At 37.4% G+C, this 20602-nt stretch overlaps 1 protein-coding gene across 8 annotated transcripts in view; it reads right to left on the bottom strand.

Moving 5' to 3' along the window:
• Positions 1–20602, bottom strand: part of AGO3 (argonaute RISC catalytic component 3) — a 123114-nt gene that overhangs the window by 14958 nt on the left and 87554 nt on the right. For 7 of the 8 annotated variants that reach the window (XM_086716454.1, XM_086716456.1, XM_086716457.1 and 4 more), the window contains 5 exons: positions 13693–13852; positions 11899–11989; positions 7048–7242; positions 6574–6708; positions 1870–1971 (listed from right to left, as the gene is read on the bottom strand). In XM_086716454.1, the coding sequence (XP_086572580.1) occupies positions 1870–1971; positions 6574–6708; positions 7048–7242; positions 11899–11989; positions 13693–13852 (683 nt within the window). The remainder of the gene's footprint in view (positions 1–1869; positions 1972–6573; positions 6709–7047; positions 7243–11898; positions 11990–13692; positions 13853–20602) is intronic. The other variant, XM_086716455.1, reaches the window with a different exon arrangement.

Here is a 20602-nt window from a genome sequence, read left to right as displayed (position 1 = left end):
GTCCTTGTGAAATGTTCCTGGTTATTTACTGACTAAAGTTTCAATTTAGTGTTCAAAAGGAAAACTGGTCCCTAAAATTGCTGGTTAAACACAGTATGGAAGTACCTCTGCCTTTAAGATTCATAATGACCATTTGCCTATCAGTAGCATACAAAAAATCTAGAGTAAAAAAATTCTGTTTAACCAGCATTTCCAGAATTCATCTGAACGAAGAATCTTTTTTTCTTTTCTATAATATTTATTGAAAAGTCACAGCAGTAGTGTTCCATGGGATACATGGACAGAAACACTCGTTTAAAAAATATGTGCTCCAATTTTACAGATTTTATCTCTGGAAGGTACTTTTAACTTTGTTTTGCTAAATGACTGTTACCACCCACAGTGGAAATGTTTGACATTGATTCACTGACTGTGAAATGGAACAGATATAAGAACACAGATAAATGAGTGGGATAATAATTTTAAAGCTGTAAGAGTGGAACAAGGGGTTAGTGTATGTGGGACATACAAGACTTTGAGATACAGCTGTTCAGCATAGAACATCTTCCTGAAATTTGTTTTAATCAATGGCAAGTAACCTAAAATAGTTTGGTGCTACATTCTGTCAGACATCCTAGGAACAGACGTTCACTCTGTCATTGAAAAGTTCGAGAAACACTGAATTAAGCTTATGTTCAGGGCACCTGGGTAGCTTAGTTGGTTAAGGGTCAGACTTTGGCTCAGGTCATGAACTCACAGTTTGTGAGTTCAAGCCCCACATCAGGCTCCATGCTTACAACTTGGAGCCAGCTTGGGACTCTTCCTCTCCCCCACTCTCTACCCTTCTCCTACTCAAGCTTGTACTCTCTCTCTCAACATACCTAACTAAATAAATAAAAGGATTCATTTAAAATAAATAAAGCTTATGTTCTACTAAGTAATAAAGCTAACAAATAATGTGATCTTATGAAAAAAGTAAGACTCTTTTAATTTTTTTTTTAATGTTTATTTATTTTTGAGAGAGAGAGAGAGAAAGAGAGAGAGGGAGAGGGAGACAGAAAGTGAGTGGGTGAGGGGCAGAGAGAGAGGGAGACACAGAATCCAAAGCAGGCTCCAGGTTCCAAGCTGTCAGCACAGAGTCTGACAAGGGGCTCGAACCCATGAACTGTGAGATCATGACCTGAGTGAAGTCAGGCACTTAAACGACTGAGCCACCGAGGTGCCCCGGAAAGAGTAAGACTCTAAAATTATTTCACTGAAACTTAAAGCTACAAATTGATAAACTCTTTCACATGCTCAATATCTGCCAGTAAATGCCAGAGTTCTCTGTGAAGTATTATTATCAAAAAGAAGCAAATGTCAAAGGAAGAATCAAGTATTTTAAAATTTTTGAAGTTTTAGGTTAAATTGAGGACCTAATTTGGGAGATTTATTCTGTTAAACTACTTACATTCTGGTATTTTAATAGAAATAAGCCCCTCTCCCCAAGGTAAGAAAGGGAAAGAAATTTATTTACTGAAAGTTTCATCTAATTTCATGTGGAAACAATTTAGAGTGTAGAAAACAGTGTTTCTTTCAATTAAAAAAATACACATAACAGGGCGCCTGGGTGGGTCAGTCGGTTGAGTGTCTGACTTCGGCTCAGGTCATGATCTCGCTGGGTTTGTGAGTTCGGGCCCCGTGTCGGGCTCTGTGCTGACAGCTCAGAGCCTGGAGCCTCCTTCAGATTCTATGTCTCCTCCTCTCTCTGCCCTTCCCATGCTCGTGCTCTGTCTCTCTCTCTCAATAATAAATAAACGTTAAAAAAGATTAAAACAAAACAAAACAAAACAAAACACATAAGAGTGGAAGTTCCTGAATTAGAACATTTTGCTGAAAGTGTAGGCTTACCTGTATTCCAGCATGGCTACAGAGGTAAAAATCAAACTCATATGGGTGTGTAATGTCTGTATCAACTGTTGTTCCAGCTGGGATATTGCCACTTCTTCCAACCTAGATTTGTTCGGCCAAAGTTTAAACAAACGAGACAAAGGTAAAGAATGTATCTAAAAGCACTTTTAAAAATGTATAAATATATCAGCTGATCCTGTGTTTCACTACCTTTAACTTGAAATACTACTTGAGCAGGCATTAACCGGAAACCTTATTCTAGTCCTGGTTCCTATTCTTACATAGTGCTGAAAGTGAGAGCTGATAAACAACAAAGAGTTACTAGTTGTCTATTGGTGCTTAACTAGCAGGTGATCCCAATATGGGTGGAGCACGTAAAATTTTTCTTAAAATTACTTTAGGGGTGTCTGGGTGGCTCAGTCAGGTAAGTCTCTAAGTCTTGGTTTCAGCTCTGGTCATGATCTCATGGTTTGGGAGTTCCAGCCCCATCAAGCTCTATACTGACCTTGTGGACCCTGCTTGGGATTCTCTCCCTTTTTTCCCCCTCCCCCAAAAGAAATAAAAATAAAAATAAAAACAAATCTGCTATACATGTTCCAATTTATGGTACCTGTGAAAAACAGGCACTCTTGAATGTGTAATTTATGAAAACTAGCATTTTCCTTGGAAACACTATATTTTTAGAGAGCAAGAATGCTGACAACATACAACAGTAGTAACCATTTGTTAACTATGTGCCAGGCACTTAACGTATATTATTTCTAATCCTAATAATCCTGCAAGTCAGGTGTTATTCCCTCCTGTTTGGGAAACCTAGGCTCAGGAATATGAAATAATTTGCTGCACAGCACACAATAAAGGGCTGAACTGGTAGTGAAATATGGAACTGATTGCAAAGGTCCTATTCCTTTTATTTCATACTAGCAGTTTTAACATCTTGTAAGGAAGCCAACACCATGATGGCGATGGTGTGAATGTGACTGAAATGGTTCAAAATTTCTGATAAGGAAAGGCTCATTTTTTAAAGTTTATTTGTTTATTTTTGCAAGAGGCCGAGAGACAGATTCTGATGCACGCTCCGGACTCTGAGCACAGAGCCTGACATGGGGCTTGAACCCATAAACTATAAGATCATGACCTGAGCTGAAGATGGACGTTCAGCCAACTGAGCTACCCAGGCGCCCCAAAAGGTTCCTAATAAAACACTTCAAAATGCATATGTATACTCACCTCTACCTCTGTATCTCTAACACATTTAAAATCAGTAATTCTAAGTCTAGGTTTATAAGGTTAGCAAATTAGAAACTATTTTACTGACTCAGACATTCTGTCTGCATGCGAGGGACCACTATCAGGTATTGGCATGAGTTATATATAGCTATGTAGCTATATAGCTATGTAGCTTAGCCTTCACTAAGCACAAAACAAACAGTTCATACTAAGCACAAAACAAAGAAAACAGTTCATAATCAACTAAATTATGCCTATTCTTAATACACAAATCAAATTAACACGTATAAAAAGGTTTACTTTACTTACAGAGACAGCAGAATGGGTTTATATCACAGCTTCACCGGTTTCTAGTTGTTCTATCTAGGGCATGGTATTTTAACTACCTCTCATCTATTATTAGTAATAGTATTTACACTTGATCTTAGCCAAAAGGTCGAGAAGCGATAGTAATAGTGTTTAGAACAAAGGTGAAAGAGAAGCTGACAAATGAAGGACTAACATGACTAAACATCAGATGCTAGTAATCATTAAATCTAACTTAGGTTTTCCTAATCTTGCTTCTGAAGAAACATTTGGTTTTTCAGGCACAAAAAAAATTTACATAGAAATTTGGGGTCAAAGGCCTTTAACAACTGGAGGCCACAATAAAAAACTAACACTACTGCCATCAGAGAGGTTAACAGTGATTATAAGCATTCTGGAGCCAGAGTGCCTGATTTGAGTCCTAGCTCTACCAACAACTAGGCTTGTAAACCTTGTTCTTTAACCTCATATGCCCCAGTTTCCTTCTGTGGAAAATGATAATAATAATAAATACCTCATAGTGTTGTGATGATTAAATGAGTTAAATTTATAACAAATACCTATAACAAATACCTAGTTTGCTATGATTATTTCTTTTTCTCTATTATTTTTCTTTTTTCTTTTCCTCTATTATTACCACAAACACCACCACTCTACAACTAGCCAACCTTTATTGTGTGCTTAGCATGTATGTGCCAAGCACTGTTTTAGGTATATTACATATTTTTATTTATTTAATCCTTTTAACAACCCAAATAAGGAAGAAATTAATATCACCCAAACCTTGCTGGGATGGAAACAGGCACAGAGACGTTAAGTTACTTGCCCCAAGTTACATGGAGAGTGTAACCAAAGACAAAATATATACGAAACCCAGCATACACTTCTCACTCTTTTCTGTTGAACCCTTTCCCCAAGGAGACACTAACACTTGCAATTCTCAAATTTCTCTGCTCCACAGTTTGAAGGATGGGAATGGAGCAATGGAAATGACAGCAAGACTGTTACTTGCCTATGCTTCATGCAGACAAGAATACAGATTTCCCTAGGTATTTACACCTCATCCTCTTTCTAATTATAAAAATACATAGTCATACTACAAAACATAAAAATGAATTCTGTGAGGGGGTGCCTGGCTGGCTTAGTTGGTAGAGCATGAAATTCTTAATCTAGGGGTAGTGAGTTCAAGACCTACATTGGGTATAGAAATTACTTAAAAATAAAATCTTGCGGTGCCTCAGTGGTTCAGTCATTAAGTGTCCTATTCTTGATTTCAGCTCAGGTCATGATCTTGTGCTTCTTGAAATCGAGCCCTGCATTAAGCTCTGCAGAGCCTGCTTGGGATTCTCTCTCTCCCTCTCTCCCCGCTCCTTCACCGCTTGCACGTGTGTGTGTTCTCTCTCTAAATATATAAATAAACATTAAAAAAAAAAACAAAGAGGGGCGCCTGGGTGGCTCAGTCAGTTGGGCGGCCGACTACAGCTCAGGTCATGATCCCACGGTCTTTGAGTTCCAGCTCCGCATCGGGCTCTTTGCTGACAGCTCAGAGCCTGAAGCCTGCTTCTGATTCTGTGTCTCCCTCTCTCTCTGCCCCTTCCCTGCTTGCTGTCTCTTTCTCTCAAAAATAATAAACATCAAAAGAACAAAAAAACAAAAAAAAAAAAAAAGAGAGAGAGACATTCTGGGGTGCCTGGGAAGCTCAGTCGGTTAAGTGTCTGACCCTTGGTTTTGGCTCAAGTCACGATCTCCCGGTTTGTGAGACTAAGCCCCTGTCTAGCTCCATGCTGACAGTGCAGAGCCTGCTTGGGATTCTCTCTCTCTCTCTCTCTCTCTCTCTCTCTCTCTCTCTCTCTGCTCCTCCCCAGTAGTGCACGCTCTCTCTCTCTCTCAAAATAAATAAACGTTAAAAAAAAATAGACATTAAAAAAACAAAATCTCAAAAAAACTTCTGTGAATTTTAAAGGAAGCATTATTTAAAAGTTGGTTTACATGAATTTCCACTAATCACTCTAGAAAGTCCCTAGGTGTTTTTTAAAAAATATCTATCTATCTATCTATCTATCTATCTATCTATCTATCTATCTACCTACCTACCTACCTACCTACCTACCTACCTACCTACCTACCTACCTAGTTAGAGCACACACAAGCAGGGGAGGGGCAGAGAGGGAGAGACAGAATTCAAAGCAGGCTCCAGGCTCCGAGCTGTCAGCACAGAGCCCTATCCCGATGTGGGGCTCAAATCCATGAACTGTGAGATCACGACCTGAGCTGAAGTTGATGCTTAACCAACTGAGCCACCCAGGTGCCCCAAGTCCCTAGCTTTTAAAAAAACTAATTCTTACAAGATTATTTTAAAAAATGAATGTACCTTATTCCCTCTGAATATTTAAGACACATAGGAATAGAAAGAACAAGTTTAAAACTATGAGCTTCAGGACACTTGGGTGGCTCAGTCAGTTAAGAGTCTGACTCTTGATTTTGGCTCAAGTCATGACCTCTGGTCACTGAGATTCAGCCCTGCTTAAGATTCTCTCTCTCCCTCTTTTTCTGCCCCTCCCCTGCTCTCTCTCTCTCTCAAAAAAAAGTAATAATAAATAAAATTTAAAAAATGCTTCTCCCAGGGGCGTCTGGGTGGCTCAGTTGATTAAGCATCCGATTTTGGCTCAGGTCATGATCTCATGGTCCATGAGTTCAAGCCCTGTGTCAGGCTCTGTGCTAACAGCTCAGAGCCTGGAGTCTGCTTCAGATTCTGTGTCTCCCCTCTCTCTGCCCCTCCCTAGCTCATGCTGTCTCTTGGTCTCTCTCTCAAAAAAAAAAAAAATAAATAAAATAAATAAATAAATAAAATAAACATTAAAAAAAAAAAGATTCTCCCATCCTTAAAAAAAAAAAAAACAAAACAAAGAATTTCTTCACAATAACAAAAAGCATTAACAGGATTTTGAATGCTTGGAGAATAGAACTTGGTTAACAGAAATTCTAGAAAATTAAAAGCAACAACCTATTTGGATGCTTTTATACTCATAATCTGCTAAGTTGAAATCTGCTAGTATATATTGGGACCTCTGCTTGGCAGAGAGCCTCTTTAAGTGTTCTATGAGCTCTGTTAAGAGCTATCTGAGGTAAGTTTGTCTTATTATAGCATTACAACAGATGTAAAATTACCCTTTCTGTCCTATCAGCACAAAACAATCGAGTGTGATGTCTCTTCTGAACTACAATGTAGGTTATTCCAGGTTGATAGTCTTTTTCCAAACTGATGCAGGCTTCTCGAATTGCTAGTAGTTCATAATATAATACCTAGAGGAGATGAAATGGAAACATCTGATATAGTCAGTTGTTCTCTTATATATGCTTCAAACTAAGATCATAATTTAGTTTCAGGACTTCTTAATCTTATCACCTTACAGTTAAATATACTTCTTTATTCCATTTAAACTATTATCAGAGAATGATGTTAGCAATCAAGGCTTACACATCCATAGTAAGCTTTTTAGAAGGGAAAATCTAAGGAACCATCAAATTTTGACTTTTGAGAATTTTCAACCTAATTAAGGCTTCTAACTTTAGAACTAGATACCATATTATAAACCCAGTATCTGATTTAACCACAGAATGATGAGATCCCAGGCAACCAACCTGCCTAAACTGTCCCTCTGAAACACCATCCCGATAAAAGATGATACGAGTAGGTTTGAACCGAGTTGACTTATAAAATTGAATGAGAAGTTCTCGAACCATGGAAGCCAAGTCCTGGATGATCTCCTGTCGGGGTCTCTGAACTCTTACTGTGGCACAGTATCTGCTTGGGTGGGCATCCATACTACCTACAACCTAGGTTGGAAAAAGGAAAGAAAAATAGAAATTAAGACAATCAAAGCTCCATGATTATGAGTTTTTTACAATTAAAAAAAACTGAAAATAAGCACATGGATTTCATTTAAATTTGTAGTTTACTATATAACATTATTACTGTTCATTTTCAAAGTAATAAAAAATTGATAATTCCCAGTGAAGAAGAGAATAAAAGATCCAGTATAGGGTCAAAAACTATTTTCTGGGGTACTTGGCTGGCTCAGTTGGTAGAATGTATATGACTCCTGATCTCAAGGTTGTGAGTTCGAACCCCACATTGGGTACAGAGATTACTTAAAAATAAAATCTTCAAAAACAAAACTATTTTCCTATGAGTAGGTTGAACTTTACATTAAAAAAAAAAATCAGGGCGCTCAGTTGGTTGAGCGTCCAACTTCGGCTAGGGTCATGATCTCAAGATTCATGAGTTTGAGCTCCATATCACGCTGTGTGCTGACAGCTCAGAAACTGGAGTCTGTTTCAGATTCTGTGTCCCTCTCTTGTTCTGCCCCTCCCTCACTCATGCTCTGTCTCTGTCTCTCTCTGAAGAATAAATAAAATATTAAAAAAATTTTAAAAATATGGTTTTAGTTTTATTAAAATTTTTTTAATGTTTGTTTATTTTTGAAGGAGAGAGAGACAAGAGTGTCGGGGATGGGGGTGGGGCAGAAGGGAGGGAGACACAGAATCCGAAGCAGGCTCCAGGCTCTGAGCTGTCAGCACAGAGCCCGATGCGGGGCTCGAACTCACAAACCATGAGATCATGACTCGAGCTGAAGTCGGTCGCTCAACTGACTGAGCCACCCAGGCGCCCCTGTTTTTAGTTTTAAACTCTACACCCAAAGCAGGGCTCAAACTCACGACACTGAGATCAAGATTAGCATGCTCAGGGGCCCTGGGTGGCTCAGTCAGTTAAGTGTCCAACTTTGGCTCAGGTCATGATCTTGCAGTTCATGAGTTTGAGCCCCACATTCGGCTCCTCACTGACAGTGTGGAGCCTGCTTGGGATTCTCTCCCTCTACCCTCCTCCCTTTCACTCCCCCATTTGCCCATGCACATGCACTCTCTCTCTCAAAATAAATAAATAAATTTAAAAAAGAAAAAAAAGAGGCACATGCTCTACTGACTGAGCTAACCATGCACCCCTGCACTTTACATTTAACAAGATTCTAATTTATAGATGTTGTTGGTATATATAAAGATTAGTAAGGAAAGAGAGACAAAAAGACATTCTTTTTTTTTTTTTTTTTTTAATTTTTTTTTTTTCAACATTTTTTAATTTATTTTTGGGATAGAGAGAGACAGAGCATGAACGGGGGAGGGGCAGAGAGAGAGGGAGACACAGAATCGGAAACAGGCTCCAGGCTCCGAGCCATCAGCCCAGAGCCTGACGCGGGGCTCGAACTCACGGACCGCGAGATCGTGACCTGGCTGAAGCCGGACGCTTAACCGACTGCGCCACCCAGGCGCCCCCAAAAAAGACATTCTTAAAGAGAAGAAGAGAAAGGAGGTAAGTAATAAAGAAGACCCATTCAAACGCTTCATTTTTCTTTATATCTTTTACTCACAGACCTACTGAAGCATAATCTCTGGAACTCAAATATTTTTTAAAAAATGTTTATTTTGAGAGAAAGCATGCATGAGTGGGGGAGGGGCGGGGGGGAAGAGGGGGAGAGAGAGAGAGAAAGAAAGAGAGAGAATTATAAGCAGGCTCCGTGCTGCTAGCGCAGGGCTCAAACCTGTGAATCATGAGATCATGACCTAAGACAAAATCAAGAGTCAGACGCTTAACTGACTGAGCCACCCAGGTGCCCCTGGAACCCAAATATTTTTTAAATGTCTACACATCATTCTAATCAGAGCTGAGTCTGAGAACCAGCTGGTCACTCTGCCTCCAGCTTCTCTTTCTTCCAGTGTAGGATCTATATCAAAGCCATATTTCAAAAATGGAACTCTGTAACCCCATGTTCACTGTACATGTAGTCAAGATGTGGAAACAACGTAAGTGTCCATCAATGGATGAAAGCATTAAAAAATGTAGCATATATAAACAATGGAATATTATATTACTCAGCCATAAATAAATAAGGATGAAATCTTGCCATTTGTGCAAATATGGGTGGACTTTGAAGGCATTATACAAGTCAAAAAAGTCAGAGAGAGAAAGACAAATACCACATGATCTCACTTCTATGTGGAGTAAAGCAAAACATAACAAAATAAAACAAAAGCAACCAAGCTCATAGATGAAGTGACTGGATTGTTAGTTGCCGGAGGCAGGGGGTGGGTGATGGATGAAATGGGGAAGGGGGTTCAAAGATACAAATTTCTAGTTATAAAATAAATTCTGTCATTGAGAGGTACTGTATAGCATGCAGTATGATGATGACTATCATTAATAACACTGTATTGAAGATTTGAAAGTTGTTAAGAGAGTAAATCTGAAAAGTTCTCATTACAAGAAAAAAATTTGTAACTATGTATGGTGACAGATGTTAATTAGACTTACTGTATACATCTTTTTACAATATATACATATATCAAATCATTACATTGCAATTATGGGTCAATTATACTTCAATTAAAAATAATAAAAAATAGTACTTCAAAAGAGCACCTAACTTCCTGTCAGTAATTTAATGCCTTATTACTTGAAACCAAAATATGGAAAATTCTTATGTTTCTCTTCTGTGTTAGGTCAGACTAGAAAATAATCAAGAGTTTTTAAAGAAATGAACTAGAACTTGTCTACTATGTACACAGGATTTTATCTACTTTATCATCTATAGGTTAAAAAAAAAAAGAACTCTAGCCATTTCGTTCCTCTTAATGGTATCTCATTACTAACAAGTAAATCTATACCCCTTTGTGTATGGCACAAAAAGCCACACAAAAGCTTACTAGCCTCACATCTGCTATACTGCATTCCAATTTCCTACATTGCTCAACGTTCTCAACACACCAGGTTTTTGTGATCTAAATTTTAATTTATATTGCTATTAAAGTAGTATCTATTATACTATGTGGCATTTATTACTTACATTTGTTTTTCACACTGGTCTTTAAGTTCTTGGGAATAGAAGCCATATAGCAAAAATAATTAATTAATAAATTCTATTTACAAGACCTCTGATAATAATAAAAGAAAATGGATATTTGGCAGAAATGGATTTAGTAGAAAAGGACAATGACTACCCAGAAGTCCAAAATTTAAGCTAGGCTTAAATTTTCTCGGAAATGACCCCAAGATAGCAAATTCAAAGTAAGTCTTTTGAATTTTTTTTGAAAAAATAATTTCATCTTCTATAAGAGCATTTTTATGAATATCGGAAGTGGCTCAATACTACCTCTAGGACATGTAAAATGACAATTCATGCGTAACTATAAGAATAAAAAGCAATAAAATTTACTAACAGATAAAAGCAAATTTCCTTCACTAATAAAAATAGCTTTGGAATCTTAAGAATTTTAACATTACTATCATTTACATGGACAAATAAAATGTACCAGGTTGTTGTAACTTAAGATTTATGTAAAGTTTATTACAAAGGTAACAGAAAACATGTATAAAACATTTTACAGTTTAATTTGTGAAATTTATCAAGTATGGATAAAATATGTTGACATTTTCAAAATGTTGGTATTTGTTAAAAATCAAGGAATTTCAAGGTGGGTAAAATATTATCTGGCTTTCTGAAGTTTATAAGAACTACACTTAAAAGAACTGACGAAACTTTACAAACATAGAGGTGGGCAGAGACATAAAAGGCAAATGTTGGGTGTCTGGGTGGCTCAGTCAGTTAAGCGACCGACTTCAGCTCAGGTCACGATCTTGTGGTCCGTGAGTTCGAGCCCCATGTTGGGTTCTGTGCTGACCACTCAGACCCTGGAGCCTGCTTCAGATTCTGTGTCTCCCTCTCTTTATGTCCCTCCCCTTCTGGTGCGCTCTCAAAAATAAATAAACATTAAAAAAAAAAGGAAAATGTTAAAAGTAGGAACGGTAGTATTAAAACAAAGAATTCAGGTGCAAAGTATTAGACTGGACAAAGGTAGAAGAATTTTACATTGAAAAAATGTAAAGACACTACTGAAATACATAAACTCTTTAAATAAAAACTAACTGAAAATATATAATCAATAGAGAGGTCAAATAGGTAAATTAAAGTAGGAAACAAAAGACTTGAATAATACAACTAATAAGCTTGATTTAATAAATATATGTAACTTGTAGCCCCCAAACCAGAGAATAACCTTTTTTTTTTTAAATTTTAAAATGTTTATTCATTTTTTGAGAGAGAGGCAGAGAGTAAGCAGGGGAAGGGCAGAGAGAGGGAGACACAGAATTTGAAGCAGGCTCCAGGCTCTGAGCTGTTGGCAGAGCCCAATGTGAGGCTCAAACTCACAAACTGCAAGATCATGACCTGAGCCGAAGTCGGAAGATTAACTGTGCTACCCAGGTGCCCCAAGGGAATGATCATCCTTTTAAAAAAATCCAAAGACTATTTGAAAATTGGTTCTAGATATATATATTTATAAAAATTGGTTTCAAAGAAAAAATGTCATTAAAATTCAAAAAGCTGAAACCAAAATGTTGATCCTCTAAACTTTAGACAAGATAAACCTAATGACACTCACAGCAGCAATAGAAGGCTTCTTCCCATCACCAGCTGGTGGATGAGTGACATCTGCTCCCAAAAAGATCACGGGTTGCTGGAACACAGAAGGTCTTAAACACATTTTTTAAAAGAGTTAGATAATTCATTTTTTCATAATGCATTTATCTGTTCATACTACTGCCACACAAATACAAGTTGCTGACACAGCACAGAGGAGGTTTTACACAGACAGCTTCAAAGGCCTGAATTACTGTTTTATTCTCTTCATTCATGAATCCCTAACTCAATGAAGTAGAGCTATCACAATAGGTCTATCCAATGTCCTATTCAGAGCAATTTTCTGCCTTAAGCATTGGTGCTGGTGGTTGCAAAGGGCAGGCATTTTTCATAAGAGGCATAAAATGATAAACTGCCTCATATTAATCCCAGTCTGTATCAATCTTTCTGTAATCTATTTACATTTAAACTATGTAATCTCTCAAGGAGAAAAAGAATCATTAACCTTTTCAGAAAAGGATTACAGGAATCTACTACTCCCCTTCCTGTGGCCAAAAGTATAAATACTTAACAGTCATAAAGTAGTTGGTCAGTCATTTTATTTAAAAAACGATATCCTTGGGGCGCCTGGGTGGCGCAGTCGGTTAAGCGTCCGACTTCAGCCAGGTCACGATCTCGCGGTCCGTGAGTTCGAGCCCCGCGTCGGGCTCTGGGCTGATGGCTCGGAGCCTGGAGCCTGTTTCCGATTCTGTGTCTCCCTCTCTCTCTGCCCCTCCCCCGTTCATGCTCTGTCTCTCTCTGTCCCAAAAATAAACGTTGAAAAAAAAATTAAAAAAAAAAAAATAAATAAAAAATAAAAAACGATATCCTTTATGGGGTGCCTGGGTGGCTCAGTCAGTTAAGCATCTAATTCCTTATCTCGGCTCAGGTCATGATCTCATGGTTCATGAGACAGAGCCCCTCATAATGCTCTGTGCTGACAGTGCAGATCTTGCTTGGAATTCTCCCTCTCTCTCCAGCTTGTGTTCTCTTTCAAAAAAGATAAACATTAAAGAAAACCAACAATTATATCCTTTAAGATTCAAATGATTGTCTCTTAGTTGGTGGACTTGATAGAATTCTATACCCATCTCATTTATGATTCTCATCTATTTAACAGACAGCATGGAAAAACAGAAAACAAAAAGGGCTTTTGTGCCAAACACACATGGGTCTATCCTTATTCTAATGGTTATCTGTGGTGCATTCTAGTCAAGATATTTTTTTAAAGCCTCAGTTGCTTCAACTATTAAAAGGAAACCTGTTGTTCAATTCTCAGTCTCTTGCCCAGCACCTGTTTCTAGGTCATTATGTCATTCTTCCTAAGAGCTCTTAGACATGAGAACAATTTGACAGTAACATCTGTTGTCCCACTGAAGGTAGCAGAGGTTGACAAGGCTCACTTAAATGATTCACTTAACTGACATGCCCCACCCAAGACCCTCCATTCTTCCCTTCCCCAGATTAAAGAGGACTATCAAATAACGAGAAAATTCTTCAAGTTGAGCTCTCCAGTGAGAAATACGTAAAGTTCTCAAATACTTTCTAGCTGGGAAAGAGGTTATTTGTATATACTAAATAAAAATGGAGTTGAAAGGGGATTTTTCACAAGGGAATCTCTTAATCTTGCCTTAAATTTTTTTGCTAAAATGTCTACTTATCTCCCATGGCAGGAATCATCAAAAATGTCTCTTACACTGATTTTAGATATAGTGATATATAGAAAAATTAAGATGAAAAGTAATTAACATTTAATTAAGTGATTAGCTTATCTTACCTTTGATGAGGTACAAGAATATTATTGATCCCTCCGAGTTTAACATTTATCTTTAGGCACAAGTTTGAGAGAGTTTGAGGGGATGTTTTTATTACATTCTTGACTTGGACACACTGCGTAGCCATACCCAAAAGTGTATCTCCTACACGTTTCACTTCCGCTATGGAACAAATACAAATACCTCCAGTTAGAAAAAAGGTCAAGCTTCACTGAAAACTAAGCTACTATATTTCCCCCCTTGAAATACATCACTGGATTACAGGACTCTAAAAATTATAACAATACTAAAACAATGCTGTTATAATTTAAAGTATACTGCCTTGAAGATTAGCTTAAATATTTAGTGATAATTTTCCCATTTGTTTTCTTCTTTATGTAAGAAAGTATATTTTTGTCATCATAAAAATAATATAACCATAATAACTGAAAATCCAGAAAGAAAAATATCACACATAATCCCTTGTTAGCATTTTATTGTACTTTCTTCCAGTGATTTTCTCATTTATATTATTTTAATGCAGTTATACTCATAGTATAGTTATAGCATTCAATCTTATTTTGCAACTTTTAACTTAAAATTAGTCTTTACAGTGTATGGGGCACCTTGGTGGCTTAGTTGGTTAATTAAGACTTTTGGTCTTGGCTCAGGTTATGATCTCACGGTTCGTGAGTTCAAGCCTTGAGTCAGGCTCTGTGCTGCCAGAGCCCACTTAGGATTCTCTCTGTCTCTCTTTTTGTACCTGCCCCCCCCCCCCAACTCTCCCATGTATGCTCCTTCTCTCAAAATAAATAAACATTTAAAAAATAAAATAAAAAGTCTTTACAATGTAAAGAATAAAAGGTCCCTGTAACTTTCCTTCTCTTTGTCATTATGACAACCATAAAGAGTTCAGTATACATATCTTCTTTTTTATAAAACACATAGAAAACGTTTCTTTTCAATGTTTATTTTGAGAGAGAGAGAGAAAGAGAGCAGGGCAGAGACAGAGAAGGAGAGAGAATCCAAAGAGGGCCCTGAGCTGTCAGCACAGATCCCGATGCAAGGCTTGAAATCACCAATCGTGAGATCATGACCAGAGCCGAAATCAAGGGCCAGATGCTTAACCAACTGAGCCACTCAGGTGACCCACACATGGAATGAATGAATGAATGAATGAATGAATAAATAAATAAATAAATTTTAAAAGCAAACCTGCATTCTACTTTGCAAACTGGCATTTTCATTTAATAATGTAGTATATTCTGAATCTTAATATATAAATTGCTATTATTTGTAATAATAACAGTCTGTTTTTAAATGTCATAAAGAATCTAATCAGTCATACACAGATATGTTTATAGCTTGTTCCAGGTTCTCATTATTTCAAACAAAGCTACACAAATAATATCCCTGTACATTTATTTTTGTTTGGTTATGTAACTACAGCTTCAGGATACATTTCTACAAATAGAATTGAGGGGTCAGAGGTATATATATTTAACATTTTTGTAGATACTGATAAATTGCTCTCCAAAAAGGTTTATTCATTCACTCAACAAATATTTAATGTGCACCTAATACATGCTAGTACTGTGTGAGGCTCTAAATACACAATGTCTTTGAAGATGTACAAACGGCTAATAGTCACATTAAAAGATGCTCCACATCACTAATTATTAGGGAAATGCAAATCAAAACCACAACACGATACCACTTCATACCCATTAGGAGGTTATTACCAAAAAGGAAAAAAAAAAAAAAAAAAAAGAAAAGAAAATGACAAGTATTGCTGGGATATGGAAAAACTGGAACCCTTGTGCGCTACTGGTAGGAATGCAAAATGGTGCAGCTGCTATAAAAGAAGCAAATACAGTAGACTTGAACAGCATCATTAAATAACTGCAGTTAAAAGACATTTATAAAATACTTCACTTAATAACAGCAAGAATATACATTCTTCTCAAACTTATACAACATTCAGTGAGACAGACCTCATTCTGGTCCAAAAACATAACTTAGCAAATTTAAAAGAACAGAAATCATACTAAATATGGTCTCAGACCACAGTGGAATTAAACTAGAATTCAGTAACAGAAAGATAGCTGGGAAATCCCAAAATATGTGTATATTACATTAAAAGTATACAGACTAGGAAGGAAGAAATAAAACTGTTTGTTCACAGGATACATGACTGTCTTGGTAGAAAATCCCAAAGAATGAAAGAAACACTTCCTGGAACTAATAAGTGACTATAGTAGGGTTGCATGATACAAAGTAAATATACAAAAGTCACCTGCTTTCCTAAATGCCAAAAATGAACAACTGAAATTGAAAATGAAAAACACAATTACCATTCACATTAGTATCAAAAGAAAAAAAAAGATACACTTGGGTATAAATCTAACAAAATGTGTACAGGATCTATACAAAATTGTAAAATTCTGATAAAAAGTCAAAGAGGCTCTAAACAGAGAGACGGTACGTCTTCAAGGATGGGAAAACTTAACATTCTTAAGATGTCGATTCTTTCCAGCCTGGTTAATAGACTCAATGTAATCCTAATAAAAATCTCAGCAAATTATTTTGTGGATATTGCAAACAGATTCTAAAGGTTATACAGAGAGGCAAAAGATTTAGAATAGCTAACACAATAGTGAAGAAGAACAAAGTCAGAGAACTGACACTACCTGACATTAAGACTTACATTAGTATCAAGACTGTGATGTTAGCAAATAAATAGACATATAGACCAATGGAACAAAATAAAAAGCCCAGAAATAGACACACAAATATAGTTAATCAATCTTTGACAAAGTAGCAAAGGCAACTTAATGGAGAAAGATAGTCCTTCCACCAAATAGAACTGGAAGAACTGGATAGTGACATGCAAAAAAACTGAATCTAGTAACAGACAGTACATCTTTCATGGGAAGTAACTCAAAATGAGTTATAAACCTATATATATATATAAAAACTATAAAGCTACTAGAAAGTAACATAGAAGAAATCTCATGTAACCCTGGGCTTGGTAACAGGTTCTAATTTTTTTTCTTTTTTTTTTTTTTTTACTTTTTATTTATTTTTGAGAGAGACAGAGACAGAATGCGAGTGGGTTGGGGCAGAGAGAGAGAGACACACACACACAGAATCTGAAGCTGGCTCCAGGCTCTGAGCTGTCAGCACAAAGCCCAACACGGAGCTTGTATTCATGAGCTATGAGATCAAAGCTGAGCTGAAGTCAGACGCTCATCTGAGCCACCCAGGTGGCCTTGCAACAAGCTCTAATTATAACCCCGAAAACATGATCTGTGAAAGAAAAATTAATGAGTTGGACTTTATTAACATTAGAGACTTTTAGTCTTTATTAACATTAGAAACTCTTTTTTTAAATGTTTATTTTTGAGACAGAGAGAGCGTGAGTGCGAGCATGAGCAGGGAAAGGGCAGAAAGGGGGAGACAGAGGATCTGAAATGGGCTCCATGTTGACAGCCCGATGTGGGGCTTGAACTCATGAACTGTGAGATCATGACTGGAGCCGAAGTTAGACCCTTAATCAACAGAGCCACCCAGGCACCCCTAGAAACTGTTAAGAGGATGAAAAGACAGGCCAAACTGGAAGAAAATAAATGCAAAATACATATATGATAAAGAACTTGAAACCAAAATATACAAGAACTCTTAGAACTGAAAAATAACAACTTAAAAGTGGGTGAAAGGCTGGAATAGACACGTCACTAAAGAAGATATATAGATGCTCAACGTCACTCTTCATCAGGGAAATCAAAACCACAAATCAAAACCACACTGAGATACCACCTCATGCCAAGTCAGAGTGGCTAAAATGAACAAATCAGGAGACTATAGATGCTGGCAAGGATGTGGAGAAATGGGAACCCTCTTGCACTGTTCGTGGGAATGCAAACTGATGCAGCCACTTTGGAAAACAGTGTGGAGGTTCCTCAAAAAATTAAAAATAGATCTACCCTATGATCCAGCAATAGCACTGCTAGGAATTTACCCAAGGGATACAGGAGTGCTGATGCATAGGGACACTTGTAGCAGCACTTTCAACAATAGCCAAATTACGGAAAGAGCCTAAATGTCCATCAACTGATGAATGGATAAAGAAATTGTGGTTTATATACACAATGGAATACTATGTGGCAATGTGAAAGAATGAAATATGGCTTTTTGTAGGAAGATGGATGGAACTGGAGAGTGTTATGCTAAGTGAAATGAGTCATACAGAGACAGATACCATATGTTTTCACTCTTACGTGGATCCTGAGAAACTTAACATAGAAGACCATGGGGGAGGGGAAGGAAAAAAAAAAGTTAGAGAGGGAGGGATCCAAACCATAAGAGACTCTTAAAAACTGAGAATAAACTGAGGGTTGATGGGGGGTGGGAGGGAGGGGGAAGTGGGTGATGGGCACTGAGGAGGGCACCTGTTGGGATGAGCACTGGGTGTTGTATGGAAACAAATTTGACAATAAATTCATATTAAAAAAAAGAAGAAGATATGTAGATGGCAAGTAAGCACATGAAAAGATTCTCAACATTATGTGTCACTAAGGAATTGAAAATTAAAACAACAGTAAGATACACTACAAATTTATTAGAATGGCTAAAATATTTAAAAATTGACAATACTGGGGCGCCTGGGTGGTGCAGTCGGTTAAGCGTCCGACTTCAGCCAGGTCACGATCTCGCGGTCCGTGAGTTCGAGCCCCGCGTCGGGCTCTGGGCTGATGGCTCAGAGCCTGGAGCCTGTTTCCGATTCTGTGTCTCCCTCTCTCTCTGCCCCTCCCCCGTTCATGCTCTGTCTCTCTCTGTCCCAAAAATAAATAAACGTTGAAAAAAAAAAAAATTAAAAAAAAAAATTGACAATACTAAATACTGAAGAGGATGTAGTACACAATAGGAACTTTTATTCGTTGCTGTGCGAATACAAAATGGTACAGCCATTTTTAAAAAGTTTATTCAGGGGTGCCTGGATGGCTCAGTCGGTTAAGCGTCCGACTTCAGCTCAGGTCATGATCTCACTGTCCGTGAGTTCGAGCCCCGCATTGGGCTCTGTGCTGACAGCTCGGAGCCTGGAGCCTGCTTCCGATTCTGTGTCTCCCTCTCTCTCTGACCCTCCCCCATTCATGCTCTGTCTCTCTCTGTCTCAAAAATAAATAAACATTAAAAAAAATTTAAAAAAAAAAAGAAAAAAAAAGTTTATTCATTTACTTGTTTAAGCAGTCTCTACAGTCAATATTGGTCTCAAACTCATGACCCAAAGATCAAAAGTCTCATGCTCTTCTGACTGAGCCAGCCAGTGCCCGAGTATAGACATTTTGGCAGTCTCACCAAAAGATAAAGCAATTGTGTTCCCATTTACCCAAGTCAGTTGGAAACTTATTTATGTCTATCCAAAAACCTGCACGTGAATGTTTACAGCAGCAATCATAATTGCCAAAAAACTGGAAGCAATGAAAACATCCTTCTTGATTACGAGGTAAAAACAGGTTAAATGGATAACAAACTAATACATCTATACAATGGAATATTTTTCAGCAGTAAAAAGAAATGACTTATCAAGCTACAAAAAGACATGAAGGAACCTTAAATGCGTACTGCTAAGTGAAAGAAGCCAATGAGAAAGGGTACATACTGTATGAGTCCAACTATACAACATCTTAGAAAAGGCAAAACTATAGAAACAAAAGGGCCAGTGGGTGTCAAGGTTTTGAGGAGAGACAGGGAGGGATGAACAGGTGGAGTACAGGGGACTTTTAGAGCCATGAAACTATTTTTTACGATGCTGTATATATATGATGTTTTACATTTATCAAAACCCACAGGCCTGTCCAACACAAAAAGTGAACTTTAATGTAAGCTTTTACATTAAGATTTATAAATTTTATTTATTTATTTATAAATCAATCAATAATGATTTATCAGTATTGGTTCATTAAATGTACCACACCAATACAAGATGTTAATAACAGGGAAAACTTTGCAGAGGAAAGGGTAAATATATAGGAACTCCCTACACTATCTGCTTAATTTTTCTGTATATCTAAAATAAAAAAAAAATCTATTAATTAAAAAATTGCACTAGAAGAAATGTAGAGAATGGACTGAAAAGGAACTACAGGGAATGCAGGCAAGAATGTCAGCTAGGAGGCTATGGTAATACCAACTTTCTCTCCCATGAACAGTGTATGAGAGTCAATATTTATTTTTATTTTTGCCAGAAATGGGTATTATGATTATTAGTAAAAAATTACTTATTCAAGTTCATATTTTCTTTTTAAAAAATTTTTTTTTCCAACGTTTTTTTATTTATTTTTGGGACAGGGAGAGACAGAGCATGAACGGGGGAGGGGCAGAGAGAGAGGGAGACACAGAATCGGAAACAGGCTCCAGGCTCCGAGCCATCAGCCCAGAGCGTGACGGGGGGATTGAACTCACAGACCGCGAGATCGTGACCTGGCTGAAGTCGGACGCTTAACCGACTGCGCCACCCAGGCGCCCCTCAAGTTCTTATTTTCTTAATGACTAATGAGGCTGAGCATCTTTTCATCAGATAACTGACCATTTGTTTCATTTGTTTTTCTGTTTTATGTCCTTTGTCTATTTTTCAGTTGAGTTGTTTGTCCTTTCCTTATTGATTTACAAATTCTTTGAGTTCAAGCTTCTGTATTTTATCAGTTTTTAAAATATCTTTTTTTGGGGGGTTGCCTGGGTGGCTCAGTTGGTTAAGCATCTGACTTCGGCTCAGGTCATGATCTCACAGCTCATGAGTTCGAGCCCTGCACTGGGCTCTGTGCTTTTTTTTTTTTTTTTTTAATGTTTATTTATTTCTGAAGGAGAGACAGAGCATGAGTGGGGGAGGGACAGAGAGAGAGAGAGGGAGACACAGAATCCAAAGCAGGATCA

The sequence above is a fragment of the Puma concolor genome, chromosome C1, assembly GCF_028749965.1.
Source record: "Puma concolor isolate L17-30 chromosome C1, mPumCon1.1.hap2, whole genome shotgun sequence".
In the NCBI taxonomy this organism is placed as follows: Eukaryota; Metazoa; Chordata; class Mammalia; order Carnivora; family Felidae; genus Puma; species Puma concolor.
This window is presented reverse-complemented; position numbering and strand designations above follow the sequence as displayed.